This window comes from Cervus elaphus, chromosome 9 (genome assembly GCF_910594005.1).
Source record: "Cervus elaphus chromosome 9, mCerEla1.1, whole genome shotgun sequence".
Lineage (NCBI taxonomy): Eukaryota > Metazoa > Chordata > Mammalia > Artiodactyla > Cervidae > Cervus > Cervus elaphus.
In genome coordinates, this window is record NC_057823.1 from 21,513,443 (window position 1) to 21,534,075 (window position 20,633).

At 53.9% G+C, this 20,633-nt stretch overlaps 1 protein-coding gene across 11 annotated transcripts in view; it reads left to right on the forward strand.

Moving 5' to 3' along the window:
* The window catches only part of PTPRS (protein tyrosine phosphatase receptor type S), a 109,385-nt gene that overhangs the window by 43,119 nt on the left and 45,633 nt on the right, over positions 1–20,633 (forward strand). For all 11 annotated transcript variants that reach the window (XM_043911871.1, XM_043911870.1, XM_043911874.1 and 8 more), the window contains exons 2-5: positions 1,430–1,624; positions 8,124–8,269; positions 8,835–8,976; positions 14,954–15,142. In XM_043911871.1, coding sequence (XP_043767806.1) covers positions 1,534–1,624; positions 8,124–8,269; positions 8,835–8,976; positions 14,954–15,142 — 568 coding nt within the window. In that variant the 5' untranslated portion in view covers positions 1,430–1,533. The remainder of the gene's footprint in view (positions 1–1,429; positions 1,625–8,123; positions 8,270–8,834; positions 8,977–14,953; positions 15,143–20,633) is intronic.

Below are 20,633 nucleotides of genomic sequence, written 5' to 3' on the forward strand. Positions count from 1 at the left end.
TGTGCCCTGGCTAGGGAGGGCAGTGGGGAGGGGGCTGTCCCAGGGTTTGGGTCCTGAGAAGGACCCTTCTGCCTTAGCAGAGGTTGAATTCCCGTGGGAGAAACAGACACTGGTGATACACATTCACATTTGACTTGCAAACTGGGATAAATGCCGTGGAGGATGAGCTCAGTCACTTCTGAAGCCGTGGGATGTGGCATGGGGGTGGGGGCTGACCTATGAGAGGCAGGGAGGGCTTCCAGAGGAAGCGACATGGAACTGAGACCTGTCACGCAGCAGTTGGGGTTGGGGGGAACAGCATTCCCAGCAGGGCACGTAGTAGGTTCAAAGGCTCGGAAGTGGGGTTGAGCTGGGGCTGTGTGGCCACACCTCCCGAGGGAGGGGGCAGGAGATCAGCAGGAATGGCTTCCTCTGGGGGTCACAGGAGCCATAGGTGTTAGAACAGGGCAGGAACCAGCAGGTTGTGTTTGGGAGGGAGGATCCATCTGGTGGCCAAAGGGTCCTGGTTGTAGGGACAATCGGCAGTGTCACCCGGAACCTTGGCCTTCAACAGGCTCAGCCTGGGAGGGGGAGGAATTGGATGTTCAGAGTGACTTCTGGGGGGTGGGGAGCTCAGTCTGGGGTCGGGAGGCTCAGCCAAGGTCTGGGGTCTGGGCTCCATTGGAGCTGAGGCTTAAGTGGGATCAGGACCCAGCCAGGGTGGGGGTGTCTCTGTCCATCAGGCTGACATAAAAAATATCATAGACTGAGTGGATTATAAACAACTCTCATTTCTCACGGTTCTGGAGGCCGAAAGCCGAAGATCAAGATGCTGGCAGATCTAGTGTCTGGTGAGAACCCGCTTCCTGATTCATAGATGATCCTCTTCTAGCTGTGTCCTCATGGTGAGGGTAGTGAGGGAGCTCTCTGGGTCCCTTTGAAAGTGTTAGTCACTCAGTCGTGTCTGACTCTTTGCGACCCCATGGACTGTAGCCCACCAGGTTCCTCTATCCATGGGATTCTCCAGGCAAGAATACTGGAGTGAGTAACCATTCCCTTCTCAAGGGGATCTTCTCGAACCCAGAGATCGAACCTGGGTCTCCCACATTGCAGGCAAATTTCCTACTGTCTGAACCACCCAGGAAGCCCCATTATAAGGGCACTAATCCCATTCATGAGGGCTCCACCACATGACCAGATTGCCTCCCAAAGATCTTTAATACCATCCATATGAAGGGTTAGATTTCAACACCGTAATTTTGTTGGGGGCGGAACACAAACATTCTGTTCATTATAGGGGCTCAGTGCTCTCTTTCTGTCCCATCATCGCCCCATGATCCTCGAACCCCATGACTCTCCTCTGCCCCTCTGTGATCCTCCAGCTGCCTCTCCCATGAAGGCACCCTGGATTGCTGCTCCCCTCTCACAGTCCCTTCGTTTATCTCTGCAGACGCTGCCCCGTCTGACGCTTGGCTCGAGGCCTCTCTGTGAGGGACCTGGGGGGCTATCCCCCCCTCCAGGGTGGAGGTCGAAGGTTGCAGGTCACGGCTGAGCATGGCGCCTGCCTGGGGCCATGGTGTAGCATCTGTGATCAGGCCTGTGGGCCTCCTCGTGGTCCTGCTGATTGGAGGCTGTGCCGCAGAAGGTAAGTGTGGGCATCTGAGTTTGCATGTGCGCATGTGAACACGTGTCCCCACCTCTCCCTGGGGACCCGTGCTTTTGCCAAGCAGAGCCTCTGTGCTCCGTGAACGAGGCCAAGTAGAATGCTTGCTTTGCGCTGGGTCCTGTGAGATGCAGAGGCAGATTGTAAGGATGGTATCAAAAAGCAGTCATAGTAATAGTGGTGACCATGTGGGTTTCCAAAGCATCGACTCTGCACCCAGACCAGTGCTAAATGCAGACTTTATCTGCCTCCTCTCCCTCCACCTCTTAGAACCCAGCTAGCTTCATTACCATCACCATTTTTGGATCAGAGAAACCAAGGCTTAGAGGAGGAGGCAGGGGCTTACTTAAAGTCACTCCTGAAGAAGCCACAGAGTTCACTTTCCCTTGCCACAAGTAGAAACACCAGTGACCAGTTGATTGACACACAAGCAATCAAACCTTCCCAGGAGGAGCCTGGGGAGGCTTCTTGGGAGAAAGGGCATTGGAGCTGGGGTTTTGTGGGTGTGTAGGAGTTTGCCTATAGAAAGGGCATTACTGGTCAAGGTGTTATCACATGGAAAGGCCTGGAGTTTACAAAAAAAAAATTTGGTGTAGTTTGGGGATGGGCTAGGTTGTTTGTGGAAGTAACTTGGGAAGGATAAGGGTTGGTCCTGGGCCCAGTGGCAAGGTCTGTCTCACAACTAAAGGCCTAGAAGAGTGTCATTCGGGGTCTGTCTCACCACTCAGGGCCTGCTGCTGCTGCTGCTGCTAAGTCGCTTCAGTCGTGTCCGACTCTGTGCGACCCCATAGACGGCAGCCCACCAGGCTCCCCCGTCCTTGGGATGCTCCAAGCAAGAAGAGGAGTGTTATTCAGGCCCATGGGGACATTAACTGTCAAGTCAGCAGAAAAACTGGGATCTGGTGTTAGGCTGGATTTGAATCCTGACTTTGCTGTCAGTCTGCTGTATGACCTTGGGCCAATGAGTCAGTCTCTCTCAGTGGCTGTTTCCACCATGATTGAATGAGACTCAGCATCATCCACCTCCCAGCATTCCCAGGACATGGACATGCCATAACCCCTGCATGCTGCCTACACATAGAAGGCCTACAATCCTGGGTTATCGTGAGCATGATAATTATTGTTCCTGGGTGAGAACACCGGAGACATACACACCTGCTTTGTACATTTGTGCTTTTTCTTGTTTTCATATTGTTTTACAATAAATGCCTAACCCATTCAGATCAACCACTACCATCTAATGAGATGGATGCTGTTTTCCCCATCCCCATTGTACACATGGGGAAGCTGAGGCACAGTGAGTTTACATTACAGCCAGGAAGCAGCCTGACTGCCTGGTGCCAAAGCCCAGGTTCCTACCCGTCACCCCACATTGCCCCTGGGTCAGCGGCCACACATAACTGGGCCATGATCTGGCCAGTCACCTTCTAGGGCCTGTGTCTTCTGGGCTATATTCCTCATAGTGGGAATGGCAGGCTGAGGGTGCTGAGCATTTTTAGTTAATTCAGGGTCTCCCTTGCCCTTGGTACTGCTTACATCGGGGCCAGAGCATTCTCTGGGGGCAGGGTGTCCTGGGCACTGTGGGATATGGAGCACCCCTGGCCCCATCTTCTTGATGGCACCCCCACATGAGAACCACTAATTTAACATACACTAGTGGAATAAGTCATAAATCTGTGACTTTGACATCTTGCCACTGACAGTTACCAGCCTCAGGCAGGATGGAGCTGAGATTCTTCCCATTTACAGATGAGGAAAGTGAGGCCACAGAGTGTTTATGGTGAGGAGAGGGGTGGAAATCACAGTCTGGAGACTCTCCTGACCCGGGTTCAAATCCTAGCTCTGTTGTTGGACTATGGCTGCTTCTGTGCTCTTATTCATTTGGTGGGTTTTTAATAAGCACCTGCTGTGTGCCAGGCACTGGTTTAGACCTGGGGACAAACCAGATATCCCACCCCCTTTTGGAGCTGATCATCTCATGAGGGAGAGACCCCAAGTGTGCAGGATGATAGACACGCCTAGGAGCGAGACAAACAGAAAGGGAGATGAGCTTGTGAGTGGAGGGTTGGGGGCTGCATTTTAAATGGGTTGAGAGGGTTTTATGCTGCACCAAGAAAATGGCATCTGAACAGAGTCCTAAAGGAGCTGAGGAGAGTGCCCCATTCATGTTGGGAGAGTGTGGAAAGTGTCCTGAGCAGAGGGCATAGCCTGTGCAAAGGCCCTGGGGTAGGACCCTGCCTGGCATGTTGGAGGAAGTAAGGAGGCCTGTGTGTCTGGAGCAGAGTGAGTGAAGGGGAGAGCAAGGAGGGGGTACAGCAGGTTGTGCAGGGTCTTGTGGGCTACTGGAAGACACGGGTTTTTGTTCCCTGGGAGATGGGAGACCCAGAGGGCCATGGGCAGAATGAATGAGCAAGATCTGACTCAGATACTCACAGGTCCCCTCTGGCTGCCAAGGGAGAACAGATGGAGGTGGGGTGAGGGAACCAGAGCAGAGGGCGAACCACGCAGGGAGAGCGACCCAGGGTATCAGCACCAGGCAGGTAGCCAAGCTACTTCAGTGGGTGCTCCCTCAGTGAGTCCTGCACTTACTGATTATTTATATTTATTTATTTGGCCATGCAGCTCGTGGGATCTTAGTTCCCTGACTGAGGATCGAACCCATGCCGCCCGCACTGAAAGTGTGGAGTCTTAACCACTGGACCCCCAGAGAAGTCCCTGCAGTTGTTATTTCTATATCCCTATAGGTATTGGTAGTGGCCTAGACTCAAACCCAGGTCTCCATCTCCAAAGCTGGGGCATCTTGACCCCAAGAGGTGGTCTGTTTAGCAGGAGCCCTGACACCTGGGTGGGCACTATGATTGGCATTGCCAGCTTTAAGGAGTAGCCCAGGTCCTCAGGGAGCCACTTGGGTGGGGGCTGTCAGCGGGAGAGAGCCCAGCCAGGCAGCTGGGATGTCCACCACCAGCACCAAGAGGAGCGGTTTCTGCCCCAGAAACAGCTCTTGGTCCTGTGGGACCTTCCCAGGACGCTGTGTGGCTGGCCCAGACTTGATTGGGAGGGATGGGAGGGCAGGTGGCCCTCTACCTCTGGCACCAGACTTTCCTCTGCAGAATCTGAAATGGAAAAACAGAAATCGAGCCAAGCCCTTCCCAACCTCCCTGTGCTGTTGGCATCACCACTCTGAACCTCAGTCTCTTCATCTAAGAAATGGGAACACCCAGGGTGCTGTCTGTCACCAAAAACCCACAACCCTGGGTATCCAGTGTACAGTGTGCAAGGCTTTGGGAACCAAATGGAACCAGGTTGGAATCTTAGCTCTTGCCCATCACAAGCTGGGTGAGCAGGGGCCATTCAGTCACCCTCTCTGAGCCTCGGAATAGAGCTGGTGTGAGAACAGGCCCAGCACAAAAGGAACGCTTGCTTGCCAGAAGCTGCAGCTATACCCCAGCGTCTTTCTTGTGTCTGGAGCCTCTTTGCCAAGAAGAGGAGGGGAGGCTTGTCCAAATAAGAGACTTTACGCACCCACAAGAATTAGTCTAATGGGAGATGCAGCAGGCGGAGAAAGCTTTTCTGGGCTGGCTGGACTCCCAGAGCTGCCTGGACGTAGGCTGAGGCGCGTCTGCCCTGAAGAGAGGGGGAGCCAGGGAGCGAGTGGGCAGCTTCATTACTCAGTATTTGGCAAACATCAGGGTTCAAGTGCTTCCCAGGTGGCGTTAATGGTAAAGCACCCACCTGTCAATGCAGAAGACGTAGGAGATGTGGGTTTGATCCCTGAATGGGGAAGGTCCCCTGGAGGAGGGCATGGCAACCCACTCTAGTATTCTTGCCTGGAGAATCCCATGGACGGAGGAGCCTGGTGGGCTACAGTCCATGGGGTTGCAAGGAGTCAGACATGACTGAAGCAGCTTAGCACACATGCCTGCACAGGGTTCAAAGCCCCAGTTTTTCAAGTGTCACTGGGTTCAGAGAGGCGAGGTGAGGGAGTCCCTGGGAGTGGGGTTCATTTCACACCCACCCTGCCAGGTGGCCTGGAACCAAGTATTTCAGCCCAGTGTGATCAGGGCTGTGATGGAGGGGGGCACCCAGGGAAGGATGGGGACAGAGGCGGTCCTGACCCAGCCAGTGGTAATCCAAGAAGGCTCCCTGGGGGAGGTGCTGGCCGAGCAGAGGTTGAAGCTGCCAGATGCAAGGAGGAGGAAGGATAGTGCAGGCTCACATCGGGTCTCCTTCCCTGGATTGGAGGGTCCTCGGGGTGTGTCCCTGGCCCTGAGTGGTAAACAGGCAGCTGGATGCTTTTCCCTCCTTGCAGCTGGCTTCTGCCCTTCCTTCCAGCAGCTCCCGAGGGAGGGTTTTTCCCAGAAGCAAGATTCCTGACCCAACTGCAGTGACTTTCCCCCCCTGACCTTGGCTGGGGACGCATATGGCCCCAGTCGCCGTTCCAGGAGGAGGGGCAGGCCCAGCCCAGGGCTGCTTAGCAGGGAGCAGCAAAAACATGTCAGTCAGGCTCTGGGCCTGGGGGGTGAGAGGAGCAGAAGATGCGGGCGTAGGGTCAGGGAGACCCAGGTTCAAACCCCGGTGCTGACACATCTGAGCTGTGTGAACTCGCACAAGCTCATTAACCTCTCTCAAGCTGCACAGTCCTCTCTGTAATGGGATGAACAGTCACCTCTGCAGTGGACTACACAGGAGCTGAAGGAGGCCCCACATGCCTGCACACAGTGGGTCTACTGATTTTCCAGAGAGATGGCCAGTGTAGACTCACAGAGTCATATCAGTGGGAACACAGCCTGAAACGAGGGAGGTGAGGCCAGTCAAGCCACGGGAATAGGGACTCTGTATTTTGTTCAAGGCCCGGCCTGAGTCACAGATGGTAGAAATTGGGGTTGTGGCACCCAGATTTGGAACCTGAGGTCTTCTTGAACTTCTCGGCACTCCTGAGTAGCCAAAACTTTCTACGTGAAACTATGAGGCCTACTTGTTGCTTAAGCTGGAGTTGTTCATCCTCTGTGCCTCAGATCCCAAACTTTTACTTAATATATTTCTTCAATCTACTCACCTTTCTAGCCAAACCTTACAGAAATAATAATTGCAATTTATCTGCAAATAGTTCTCAGTCTAAAGAAGGTACCAGGCTGTGAAGCCTCCCTTCCCCTGAGTCTGGCTACCTGCTGTCTCCTCTGAGAGGCAGGTGGTGTTTCTGTACACACACACACACTTACACACACACTTTACCCATTTTCAGTTTTCTCATCACACAAATAACACTCACTACACATTTTACCCTGCATTTTTGGTCCATTTTGTGTGGTATCTTACGTTCCTTCCCTAGTAGCTCATTACAGAAGTATCCTTGTCCCTTTTTACAGCTGCGTAGTATTCCACTTCATGTGTAGCTGTATTCATTTAATAATTCCCTTTTGTTGGATACATGAGTTGTTTCCTTCAGGACTTTCTAAGCACGTTGCAGCCCTTAAGTCTGTTGGCAAAACTCTCAGAAACAGCTGAATTCATTTTATGGGATATCTTGTAGCTTTACTGTGGCTGGAAATCCAGGATACCTTTGGGCGATTCAAAGGTTACTGTGAAAAGTCCATAAAAAAAGAGAACAATGTTAATGAGCTCTCACCAGGTGCAAAAGCCTGACTGAGGTCCAGACTTGAAGCTGTCTAGGTGTAAAAGACATCCTAACTCCCACTTGAGACTTACCTGGGGAGATTTTAGCACATCACATCATCATGAGGGACAGAGGATGTGGGCACAGGACCTAGCCCCATTCAAATCCCTGCTCAGCCCCTGGCTGGCTGTGTGTCCAGACAGTTGGCTTGCTTCACTTTTCCTGTGTGTGAAATAAGGATTATGGTGGCTCTGCCCACCCAGCGCTGGCAGAAGAATTTTTTTTTTGAGGGGGGCTACACTGCACAGCTTGTGGGATACTAGTTCCCCAACCAGGGTGTTTGGACACCTCCCATGGATGAAGAGGCTGGGGTCTTGGGTTCGAGCGCTGGTTCTGACCTCAGGTCCCTTGGTCACCCCCCCACCCCCCCGCTTCCCTGTTCAGTGCCTCAGTTTCCCCATGTGTGCCACTGGGGGATTAGACCAAGTTATCTCTTCCCAAGCCATTTTAGGACCAAGGACCCTCCAGGGTTTGGCTGGTCACTACTGAGGGCTGAATTTGGGAACCCTAGAGTCTCAGGGGTCTCCCCTCCCACCTTCCTTTATGGCACTACATCTGAGTGGGTATGCACACATGAGGCTGTGTCTGTGTGTGAGTGTGTGTGGGAGGTGGGGTGCTGGGCAGGCCCCGGGGTCCCCATGGAGGGTGAACAGTGGCACCATCTCTCCTTCCTCCCCTGCAGCCCTCGTGTTGGGCCCACGTGGTACCTCTGTGGCCAGGCGGGCTGGAGGGCATGTTTACCTGGCACTGTGGGGTCCTGATCACATGCCCAGGCCCACCAGAGCTCCTCTTCCTCTCTCTCCCCAGAGCCCCCCAGGTTCATCAAAGAACCCAAGGACCAGATCGGAGTGTCAGGGGGCGTGGCCTCCTTTGTGTGTCAGGCCACGGGTGATCCCAAGCCACGGGTGACCTGGAACAAGAAGGGCAAGAAGGTCAATTCACAGCGCTTTGAGGTGAGTGGCCAGGGAAGGGAGGGGAGACAGCCTGGGGCCAGCCCCCTCCCACCCCCGCACCCCACCACACCCACCGCCATGGGGCCATGGCCGCTCAGGAACAGAAGCCGTCCCAGGAACATTCCCACATGGAGCTGGCTCCCTCCCCATCTGGGACCCTTCTCTTCTTCCACCACCTCCCTGGCAGGTGCACCCTGACACGTGCTCCATGAGGGCCATGCCAGGCTCACTTATTCTGCCACCTTTGTGCTGTGTGGCCTCAAGCAATGCTCTGCCTCTCTGGACCTTTATCTCACAGAAGGGAATTTGCAACCCTGTGCCCATGTCCATGGTCAGACATACACATTTCCACATCCAGCATGCCTTTGCATGCCTATCCCCAGACTTACGTGCGTGTATCACGAACCCATGTATGCACAATACCCTTTATTCGTACAGACCCAGTTTTCTGCCTCCAGTATCTATACAGGGCCTACACACAAACGTGTGTATAGCCCCCAGGTCCTCTCCTGGTCACCCCTGGGACTCCAGCCTCACCCTGACCTTTCTCCCCTCCCCACAACAGACGATCGAGTTTGATGGGAGTGCAGGGGCTGTGCTGAGGATCCAGCCACTCCGGACACCCCGAGATGAGAATGTGTATGAGTGTGTGGCCCAGAACTCAGTCGGGGAGATCACCGTCCACGCCAAGCTCACTGTCCTCCGAGGTATTGGGTTCCCCAGGGTGTGTGGAGGAGGCCCTCAGGCCTGGTTTTGGGGACAGATACCAAAGGGATCCATGAAAGTCTTACTTTGGATTTTCACTTGTGGGGGACTTTGATCTCCTTTTTGTAGCCCATAATACCACAGGGTGTTAAAGCCTTCTGGTAGTAATTTATTGAGTCTTTGCAGAAAAGAAGAGCAGCCTGTTAAGGGATTAGTACAAAAGGTGCATCCAACTCAAACTGAGAATTCATTTGTTCATGTAATTAAAATGTTTGTGGATTATACAGCTTCAGGTTCAGCTGGATCCAGGAACTCATACCATGTCCTCAGGGTTCATCTTCTGACTCTGGGTGTTCTCTTCCCCATCAACTGTATTCTCAGTGAGATCTCCCCATTAGCTCCAGACTCTGGGACCTGTACACAAAAGAGACGACTAAGTGACCCAGGACTGTTCATTGACCCACCTTGGGTCAGATGACCATCCCTGAGCTTGTCACTGTGGTTGGAGGAAGAAATACTCTGATTGGCAGAGTTTTCCCTGAAGTCAAGGGTGGGTCAGCCCATGTAGACAGGGTCAATAAGGGGTGGTCTCCCCAAAGAAACAGAGGAGAAATAGCAGCTGGCTAGGCAGAAGCAGCTAGCCACACCTCCCCACACATTCCCATGGATCCTTCCTGTGGACTGCCTGCTGGCCTCGGTGGACTGGGGCACCAGGAAATGGCTTCCTTATTGTAATACAGCATCATTCAGACAGTCTTGCCGCAAACCCGCCTCCCACCTGCCCACCAGCTGCTCCTGACTGCCTTCTCCCTTGCAAGGTGATTAATTTAACGCAGGGGCCTGCAACTTGGGTTCACATCCTGGCACTGCCATTCTGTAGCTTCGTGACCTTGGGCAAGTTAATGAACCTCTCTGAGCTGCAGTTCCCTCACCTCCAAAGTGGAATAATGATGATGTTCACCACAAGGGATTGTTACATGAACCACAGAAGTAGACAAAACAAGTCAGGGACCAACAGGGTGCCGTGTGGGGAACAAACATTTGGTTGGTGCTACCCATCTGGTATTATTGCCATCGTTGCTGTTCTGGTTGTGACAGGACAGCTACCATCAGCCATTGTGCAGCTGTGGGGTGGGTTCTGCCTGTTGGCTGCAGCGCCACCCTAACACTCTCTGATCTCTAAGTGTAAGCCACCCGGGATTTCCCTGGCAGTCTGGTGGTTAAGACTTTGCACTTCAGCTGTAGGGGGCACAGGTTCGATTCCTGGTCAGGGAACTAAGATCCTAGTAAGCAACGTGGCCCAAAGGAAAAAAAAGTACAAGTCAAAGCCAGCCATTGGGGGCAGGTGGTCCCCACATGTGGCTCCCAGGTTGGGAGTCACACAGTGTCCTCCCTAGCAGCTTGGAGCCCCGGGAGGAGCCTTCATGTTGGCCACAGGGCCACTTGATCCCAGACCCTGGTGTGTGCCCGCCCTCATCTGTTACTGCCTGGAAATTCCTAGTAATTTTCAAACAAGGGGCCCCATAGTTTCATTGTGTGTGGGGCCTGGAGCTGGTCCTGCTAGGGGATGGAGGAAGGAGGAGGGGAGGGGAGGAGTCCGCCTGCCCCAGCCCGCCCTGCCTCTTCCCAGTAGATATTTTTGCCCTGACCTTTCCCCGGGCACAGACGGAACAGCGCGCCTCCCGCTGTACACAAACCGCTGCCCCCCCCCCCCCCCCCCCCCCCGGTGCCAGCCTCCATTGTAAGCGCTCAGAGAGTTAAAAGGACACGCTGTGAATCTATTAACTGCCCAGTCTCTGGGAGTCTGGGAAAGACACATCTCCGCTCCCTGCCCCCCATCTCGGCCCTCAGCATCTCTCTCTTCTCAGGCCGCCTCAACAGACGTGGTGCTTGGGCTGGGCGCTCAGCCCAGAGTATTTGACCTGGAGCGCCTGTCCCCCTGCCTCCTTTGAGCCCCAGGGACCCCCCAGCTGAGCGGGAAGGTCTGGGCTGCTGGGCCCATCCCTCCCCCCCCCCCCCACCTCTTTTCCCCGATGCCATCTGATTGTGGACGCTGCGCACGCCTCTCACGCTGTTGTTTTAATTAAACTCCGAGGAATCCAGCACAATGTGGTACTCGATGAACATTTTTGTTTAATTAGGAGCTCTTGGTAACGTCAGGCGGCCGCAGCCTACCCCCTACCCTGGCTGGCTGCCGCCCACAGGCACGCACGCCCCTCCCCCGCGGGGCTGCACGCACCCAGGAAGTGCTCACGTGTGAACACACGTGGGGTGTGGGTGAGCGCACATGCACACCCGTATGCGCACACGCAGGAAACGTCGGCACAGAGGGACCCTGGCAGCCCCAGCCTCCAACATGTCTAGACCAGCTTTGAGCACCCAGAATTGAGGCCCGGTTATCTTGGCCCGAACTTCCAGTGACGTCATCAGTAGCCAATGAGGACCGTGCAGTGAGGTGGTCCAGGCCTCTGGGCCCAGGAAGAACGAACTGGGTGTGAAGCAGCTTAGCCAGGATCCAGCCGCTCTGACCCGGCAAGTCCAGGCCCAGCTTGGGGGTTCTGCAGTCACTGGCCCCATCCGGCTTCCTCCAGATCTAGCACAGCCTGGATTCGAATTCCAGCCTCGCTGAGACCGGACTGTATGACTCAGGGCAGGTGTGCCCTGTGTTTGAACCTCAGCTTTCCCCTCTGTGAAATGGATCCCTTCTCAGAGGCGGATACAGGAAATTAGCTAACCTTGCCTGGTACATACTTAGTGCTCAGGATTTGGGACTCACGCTGTTTTCCTCTATGAAGTGACTCCTGCCTGGACAGGAACCACAGCACTGTTGTTTAACTGCAGACATGGGGTGATGGTGTCCCTGCTCACCTCTCCCTCACCCGGTCTTGGCTTCCTGCACCCTCCAGGTACTTGGGTCTCTATCCTCTCCCCACATGGTGTCTTCTTGCCTACCTCTTCCCCAGTTCCCTGTCCATCCCCCAATAGCCCCACCATGCCTTGTTTCCCTCCTGGGCATCTGTAATCAAATAAATGAGTGTTATTTCCTTTTTACGCAAATAGCAGCTTTGTCTATACCAGGAAGTGGCAAGCTTCTCCTGTAAAATGCCAGAGAGTAAATATTTTTGACCCTGCAGGCCAGAGAGTCTTTGTTGCAACTTCTCAGTTCAGGCCAGTGGCTGGGGATGATGAGGAAACCACTGGGTGTGGCTGTGTGCCAATAAAACTTTATCAACAAAAATAAGCAGGGGGCCGGACTTGGCTCAAGGGCCATAGTTTTCAATCCTTGGTCTACACATCTTTCACTGCGTCCAGCTAGCGGTGCATCTTGGACTTTGTTCTGAATCTGTAAGGTGATTCCTTCTGCTGTTTTGGGGACCTGCCCTGTGGCTGGCCCGGCCTGTGTCTAATAAGGCTTTGTTGACAGACATTTAGATTGTTGCCAGCCTTTTGCTGTTAGTGTTGGCACCTTGGGAATACCTCTACCTTCCTCCTTGGTGTACAGGCTCAGGGGTCTCAGGTGGATGATGCCAAGTCACCCCTACCCCTGGTTCCACTGGACCAACACACATTCCTGCCTGCCACAGACAAACAAGGCCTGTATCTTCTGTCTCATCAGCCCTGTATGCACTTTCTTGTCCCTTGTGACTATATCACTTGTTCATCGGGGTGGGATGGGGACTGTGTTAGTTTTCTAGGGCTGCTCTAACAAAGTACCACCATCTAGGTGGCTTATGTCACATGCTTTTGTTTATAGTCCTGGGCTGGAGGTCCGAGATCAAGGTGTCAGCAGGGTTGGTTCCTTCCGAGGCCTCTTTCCTTGGCTCAAAGATAGCCGTCTTATCCTCCGTCTTTATATGATCTCTGCTCCGTGTGTGCCTGGGTTTTAATCTCCTCTTCTTAGGAGGACACCAGTCCTGTTGGATTAGGGTCACACTAGTGCCGCCTTTGACTTAATGATCTCTGTAAATGCCTTCTCTCTAAATATAGTCTAATTCTGAGGTCCCGGGGGTTAGGGTTTCAACCTATGAATTATTGTTCAGTCGCTAAGTGGTATCTGACTCTTGGCGACCCCAGGGACTGCAGCATGCCAGGCTTCCCTGTCCTTCACCAACTCCTGGAGCTTGCTCAAACCCACGTCCATTGAGTCGGTGATGCCGTTCAGCCTATTCATAGGGTTTCAACCTGTGAATGCGGGTGGGGTGCCTTTCAGCCCATAACAAGGGGATGGTGGCTGTTCTAACTGTAGCTGAGGAGGTATGCCCCACCCCAGGGAACCCTTTGTCCATTGTGGATGCGAGGCCAGACTGGAGCTGTGGTGTTAGGGGTCAGAGAAAAGGTACCAGGGGTCCAGGTGCTGAAAGGGGGAGGGCAAAGTATACAGGAGGGGGCGGGACCTGCCAGGAGGCCCTGAAGCTGCGTCCCCCCTCCATGGTGCCAGCTCCAGCTGAGTCAGGCCATGGAGCCCATGGTGCGACATGCAGATTACACGAACGGAGGCCACCCGGCTAGTCACCTCGGTTGTGTTAGTTTCAGGTGGCTCAGCAGTAAAGAATTCTCCTGCCAACACAGGAGGCACAGGTTAAACCCCTGGGTCGGGAAGATCCCCTTGAGAAGGGTATGGCAACCCATTCCAGTATTTTCTTGCCTGGAGAATCCCATGAATGGAAGAGCCTGGTGGGCTATAGTCCATGGGGTTGCGAAGAGTCAGACATGACTAAACATGCATGCACGCTAAAACCCAGCAAAGTGAATCTGTTATACAAATACATATATCTACTCTTCTTCAGATTCTTTCCCCATATAGGCCATTATAGAGTATTGAATTGCGTTCCCTGTACTATCCAGTAGGTCCTTATTCATTATCTGTTTTATATGTAGTAGTGTGTATGTGTCAAGAGAACCACATTCTTATCCATCACTAGAACATGGGGACCAAGTCTCCAGGGAGAGGTATTTTCCCCCCCGACCACCTTTATCTGGAGGCTCACCAGTGAATAGGGAGACCGAGGCCAGGAGGCGTGCCTCTCACAGGTTGGCAGTAACTGAGGCTGAGTTGTTTGCTCATTAATTGAGCACCTACTGTGTGCCAGGACCTACATGGGGTGGTAAGGACACGGCAGAGACACAGATGCATTGTGATCTATGGAGTTTGATGTTTGGATGTTCTAGAGTATGGGAGGGTTTTACTTTTTATTATTAGTTTTTGACCACACCGCCAGCACGTGGGATCTTAGTTCCCCAACCAGGGATGGAACCCATACTTCTTGCAGTGGAAGCACAGAGCCTTAACCTCTGGACCACCGGGGGATTTCCCAGGGTGTTTGTAACTTGTGACTGCGAGCTTTGCCCAAGGTGATGTGGATGCATCACCATGGAGTGATGCTGGAGGGGGCCTAATGACTTTGGGGGACCAAAGTGGCTGGCCTGGCTGGATGGAGAGACTGAGAAGAGTGGGGCTGGCCCAAGATGGGGCTGCCGAGGCCACTGGTGGCCAGCGCTAGGCAAGGAGCCTGGGTTCCTCTGGAGGGTGGAGGAGACTACAGCGGAGCGTGCGACACGGAGTGGTACGGCCCCGTTTACGTTTTGAAAAGCTCCCTCGGGCTTCTGTGAAGTAACCCGAGGGCTCTGTAAGTTCAGCACTGCTGACATCAGGGCCGTTCTGGGCACTGTGAGGGGTGGAGCAGCATCCCTGGCCCCCACCCACTTGATGCCGAGAGTGACAACCATGGACATCCCCAGATGTGGCCCAGTGTCCCCTGGGTGCAGGATTGGCCCAGATCAGAGACACTGGTCTAGCCTGATCCTCCCAATAGTTACCACAGTTTCCCACAGACAGAAGAGGAAACAGGCTACAGGAGATCACCCAGCCAGGCAAGGGCTGCCCCCAGGGCCCATCCCCAAGCCCCACCCTGGAGGGACAGCTGTGCAATAACTGGATCTCTGCTGTCTTCCCCATCACCCGCTCCCCCCTCCCCGCAGAGGACCAGCTGCCCTCCGGCTTCCCCAACATCGACATGGGCCCCCAGCTGAAGGTGGTGGAGCGGACGCGGACGGCCACGATGCTCTGCGCTGCCAGTGGTAACCCTGACCCCGAGATCACCTGGTTCAAGGACTTCCTGCCCGTGGACCCCAGTGCCAGCAATGGGCGCATCAAGCAGCTGCGATCGGGTGAGCGCAGGGGGCCAGGAGGACGTGGGAGCTGCAAAGGGTGGGAGGGGGAGGGCAGCATCTCAGGGCCCGAGCCCTGGGGACTGAAGGAGGACAGAAAGGCAGAGCTGATGTGCAGCCGTGGAAGAGAGAAGGGTGTCTTTGGAGCCGAATCGGTGGGGATGTGATAAGGTGGAGACTGACAGGGGTAATGGGGAGCTATGGTGGGTGTTGGGGGCAAGTTCTTCAGTGCCTGAGTGGAGCCATAGCTGACTCAGATATGCACAGTGATGGTGGCTGCTGAGGCCGTGGCAGCAGAGTGTCCCCAGTACCCAAGCAGTGGGGTCCTAATGGGGTACAGAGAGTTGCAGGTAATGGAAAGCCAGAGGAGGATGGGTATCTCCAGTGCCCCTGCATTGGCGACACAGTGGGGGACAGACAGGCAGAGGAGATGGGGAGCTGTGGAGGGTGTTGAAGGAAGGCCGTCTTCAGCATCTGAGCACTGGCTGTATAACGGCACGGTTGAGGTACTGGGGAGCCGTGGAAGCTGGCAGGGGGAGGTGTGTTCTGAGCGGAAACAGTGGACTTGTCCTGTGAGGATGTAATGAGGCCCAGACAGGTAGGAGTAGAGGGGAGCGTAAAGCAAAGGCTGGAGAGTGTTTCCAGTCTGAAGCAGTGAGCATCTCCAGAGAAGATAAAGGCATAGACAGGGAGTGTAATGGGGAGCCACAGAGGGCTGCAGGGAGTGAGCATCTCCAAGACAGTGAGGATGTGATGGGGCACTGGTAGTTGGTCCACCCAGGCTAAGGGGACCTTGGGCCAGAGCACACGGCCTGGGCCACCATGGGGCTGGGCACTTCTACAACTGTGTCTCAGCGCAGCAGCCCCCTGCCCCTGTCTGTGAGTCCATCTGTCTGTGGAGCTGTGTGCACCGTGTCTATTGTCACACTGCTTCACGAACCTGTGTGTGTGTGTGTGTCCAGGCTCCCCATGTGTCTTGACTTAACACGCAGGCCATGCCATCAGCACACAGGTCGCCCTCCCCCTCCCAGAGCAAAACTCGTCCGCGTGCATCTCAGCCACACGTGTGTCTGTGTGACAGTCCCTCCCGTGTGCACGTCTCAGCCTGGTCCTTGTGTACACAGACGCGTGTGTGATCAGGGTGTGCCCCCGGGCACTCCTGCATGCTTTGGTCCATTCTGAAGACACATGTGGGTGTATCCCCTTTTTCCCTTTCCCTCTTCTCTGAGGGCCCCCACCCTGGAGCCAGTCTTGCCTGAAAGCCTCTCCATCAGTCTCACCGTACCTCCTCTGCCACTCACTGCCCAGCCTCATCTTCCGAGGAGTCCCGCTTGCCCATTTCCTACTTTCTGCTCCCCCCAACAAAGACTGAAAACCTGAAAAGGGGCAGATGTTAAGCCCAGAATTTCTTCCCTGGAGAGACGTAGCCTTCCCGGTGCCGACCTGTCTGAGGATATTTGCAGCTTGGGGGGGTTCAGCTGGAGGAGTGGTGGCAGGCTTGGGAACCCAGTTGCTTCTCTGCTGGTTTCCACCATTGTCACACCAGAATAATGAAGCGATCGAGTGTGGACCCAGGTGCCCGGTCACCTGGGCGTGTCCTCCTCTCTGGGTCTCAGTGTCCTCATGAAACGAGCCTACTCCCTGGCGTCACTGTCCGGAGCCCCTGACAGGCTGCTTGGCCCTACCAGAAACTCAGTGAACATCGGCTGCTTTAAAAATCGTAATCAAGGGACTCGCCTGGTGGTCCAGTGGTTAAGACTCTGAGCTTCTACTGCAGGGGACACAAGTTTGATCCCTGGTTGGGAAACTGAGCTCCCGCAAGCCACGTGGCGCAGCCAGGAAAAAAAAATTGTAATCAATCTAATTATTATTCCAACATCCCCTCCCATCCCCAGAGGATACAGGCTTGTGTATAACCACCCGTTAATGTTCCTGTTCTCTTTTCTTGTCCCTCTGTTGTAAACGTTCAGAAACCTTTGGTAAGTTTAATTTCTTCACCATGTCAACAACTAATGCCCTCCTCGTGTCCCCTACCCCACTCCCTGCCCTCAGACTAACGGCCACCGTGACAGTAACTGTGACCCGTTCCACGTGGCATGTCTACTAACGTCCCCCTGCCCCTGCCCCCGCTGCCCCCCCCACCCCCCGGCCACCTGGCCTTCCCCATCTGGGCTCCAGGGGGCTACAGAGAGAAGAGCCTAAAAGGAAAAGAGGAAAAAACGACAAGACCACAAGGGACTTACCGGAGCTTCGCACATAACATACCCGCCCCCATCCCCCTTGCCAGCCCCTTCTGGGCCTTGATGCTGCTGGAAAATGTGAAGTTACAGAAAGTTAGGGGCTAGATGTAGGGGGAATGTTCCATCTGGGCTAGTACTGGGTGCATCTTTTTCTCTTCTCCTAGCATCCAACCTGAAGCCCCTGAATCCAACTGCTGGGCTAATTCTTACTAAGGTGAGAATGACTGATATTGACCCACAACAGTAATTTCTCATCTTCCTTGGAGTAGAAGGCAGAACAACCTTTAATACCCACTCTCCATGTGTGGTCTTCCTCTCAATATAGTGACCATGGGCTATTATGGCCGTCTTGGAAAGCTCTGTCCTTCACTCTCTGGGTTCTGTCACCACAGTCTTAGTAAAACAGCCTGAGCAGGAGCTGACCTAGATTCCCACTGACCTGAATTTTTACTCTCCACAGTACAGCCTCAGGCAAATTCCCCTTCCCCCTCCTCTCCCCTCCTCCTCTGATATGAAGAGGGGGAGTGGCCCCATTAGATTGGGGATTTTCTAAGAGATAATATAGAACCCTCCTAAAAGTTCTAGAAGGGCCCCAGCCTGGGAGGCTGAAGAGCTGAGTTCAAGGCCCGCCCCTGCCTCTGACTCATGGCGCGACAATTCTTGGAACTTGTGGGCCTCAGTTTGCCTCTCTGCAAAATGGGCTGGGGCCAGATGGAGAGGGGTGTGTTTTCTCTGCTGTGGCATTGAGGGTTATCAGCTGTCACAGACGGTGGGGGGGGGGGGGTGTCCATATCACTCCTGAGGATGCAGAATTCTAACCAGGGGCCACTATGTCTGGTTTCCTGAGCTGTCCCAGCCCCCAGAATCCATAGAGACACACAGTCCTTTTCCTCTTTTCCTTTTGGAAATTAGAGAGGCTGCAAGGCCCTCCTTCTTCCCTCCATCCCCTTTCACCACCCTCCCCTGCCCCTCCTACTTGGCCTGTCTGTACCATCTTCCGTTTGCTTTATTAATGCCCAACCCTGGGGCACTAACCCCTCTCCCGCCCTATCTCTAACAAGATTCCCAAGACCCCCCATTGTTCCCTGTCCCTCCCGAGAAGGAATCTAGGAGGGGAGATCACGGACCTCCCTCCCTCGGAAGGAAGGCAGCCGACAGTGCCAGGCCAGGCCAGGCCATGTACTTCCCTGAGGCAGAGCCACGCCCCTCCGGCCAGTCCACAGGGGCTTCTAGACTCAGCCCCTCCTTCCCCAAGAGATTCCCGCCTTCTATGGGAAGCCCTCCTGATTGGCAAGCCCTGAGTGCCCATCTCCTCCTGGGAGCCTTGCCTCATCTTCCTGGACAGCGCCTGCAGGGTCCATAGACCCAGGGCTGCCTACCTCAGCCCCCTCCCAGCCCTGGGGCAGAGTGGACAGGCCTGGCTGGCGGCCTGGCCCCGCCTCCCTGGGGCCCCGCGGCCCCCCAGGACTGCCTTCTGACATTCACCTGACTCTCTCTGCTTCCCTTACAGAAAGCACTCCGATCCGAGGTAAGAGGCTCTTTCCTCACCCACCCACCCACTCACGGTCTCTCTCACTGCCCGCCCAGCCCCCCAGGCTCCACAGGGGGCTGCCCCAGGCCCCCCTCCACATGTCTCCTCCTCACCCTGCCGGTGTCCATACAGTCTGTGTCTGTGTCACCGTCTGTGGCTGGGGGCTGAGGGTGGCCGTGTTGGCCCCTCAGGTCACCCGGCCACAGGGGGTTATGTCCTCCGGAAGGTGCAGTGCCTCCCATGCCTGCCCAGAGCTCTGATGACTGCTCTGTATGCAGCCCTCATCCGTCTCTAGACTTGGTTTTCACATCTGTATAATGGGTGTGCAGAGGGGGGCCTTCCAGCTGTGAAGCTTTGACCTGGGTGATGTGGTAGGGGTGTGGGAGTCCAGCTCTCTGAAGGAGCAGAGAGTCTCAAAGGCAGCCCCATGGAGCTGCCCCAAAGAATAGACTAGAACAGGCCTGGGTGGGAGCCCTAGGGAAGAGTCCGAGTCTGGTCCTGACTTTGCCATGAGTTGTTGTGTGACCTGGAGCAGGTTCCATGCCCTCTCTGGGCCCCCATAGTGGTATCTGCCTGCCTGCTTCCCTGGAGCCTTGAGGTTGGTAGGAAGTGTTATGTAGGACAGAACCCTAATCCACAGCCCCTAGAGAAAACTTCCCCATCTGTGGGTTCCCCCCACACCCCTTGTGTGGGACAACCACAAACGAAGCTGAGAAGGGGGCTTTATTTGGGACCATGGACTGGAGTTTTGGATTCCTGGTGCCAGGGACTCTAATCAAAACCTGTGATCAGAAAAAGAAAAAAAGTTTAAAAAACAAAAACAACCACCTGAGATTGATATTGGAGGTATTCCCTCATCTTCATGTTACTCATAAGCAACAAGTTACAGGGTCTAGGCCTGTGATTCTAACAAACTTACAGATAGCCACACAGTTTCATTAACTTATGAAAGTGAAAACTTTGGTCCAGGCCTTTGGTTTCAAACATACCGTGGAAATCTCTGCCTCATTTTTATTTGTTCGTGGGTGCTCAAGTATTTGATCGAGGCCCATGATTTCAAACATACTTAGAGGTGTTCGCTGGACTTCATTTACTTGTGAAAATGAAGATTTCTCCCAGACCTGTGATTTCAGATAACTTTGGGGAAGTCTTGGCCACATTTTCATTTGCTCGTGAACACTGTAGTGTCCATGGCCTTGTGCATTCAAACACTGTTAAGAAGATTCATTCATTTTCACACATTCATGGGAAGTGAAGTCGTTCATCTGGACCTGTGATTTCAGACATATTGAAGGAGGTAGTCTGCCCTAGTTTCATTTACTTGTGGGCACCAAGGCCCTTTATTTGGGCCTGTGATTGTAAATATGCTTAAGATGGAATTTCTCTGTTGGTCCAGTGGTTAAGACTTCACCTTCCAATGCAGGGGGTGCGGGTCTGATCCCTTGTTGGGGAGCTACAATTCCACATGCCTCCTGGCCAAAAAACTAAAACAGAAACAATATTGTAACAAATTCAATAAAGACTTTAAAAATGGTCCACATTTTTAAAAAAATACAAACTTTAAAAAATCTACTTAAGAAAATTGACCATTTCTTCAAATTCTTTATTGACTCATGACCAACAAATTCTTTAATCCAGTTTTAGGATTTCAAACACATTGGAGGCATTTCAGCCTCAACTTTATTTGTGCAGATTAGAGGTTTTCCTTTAGACCTTCGAT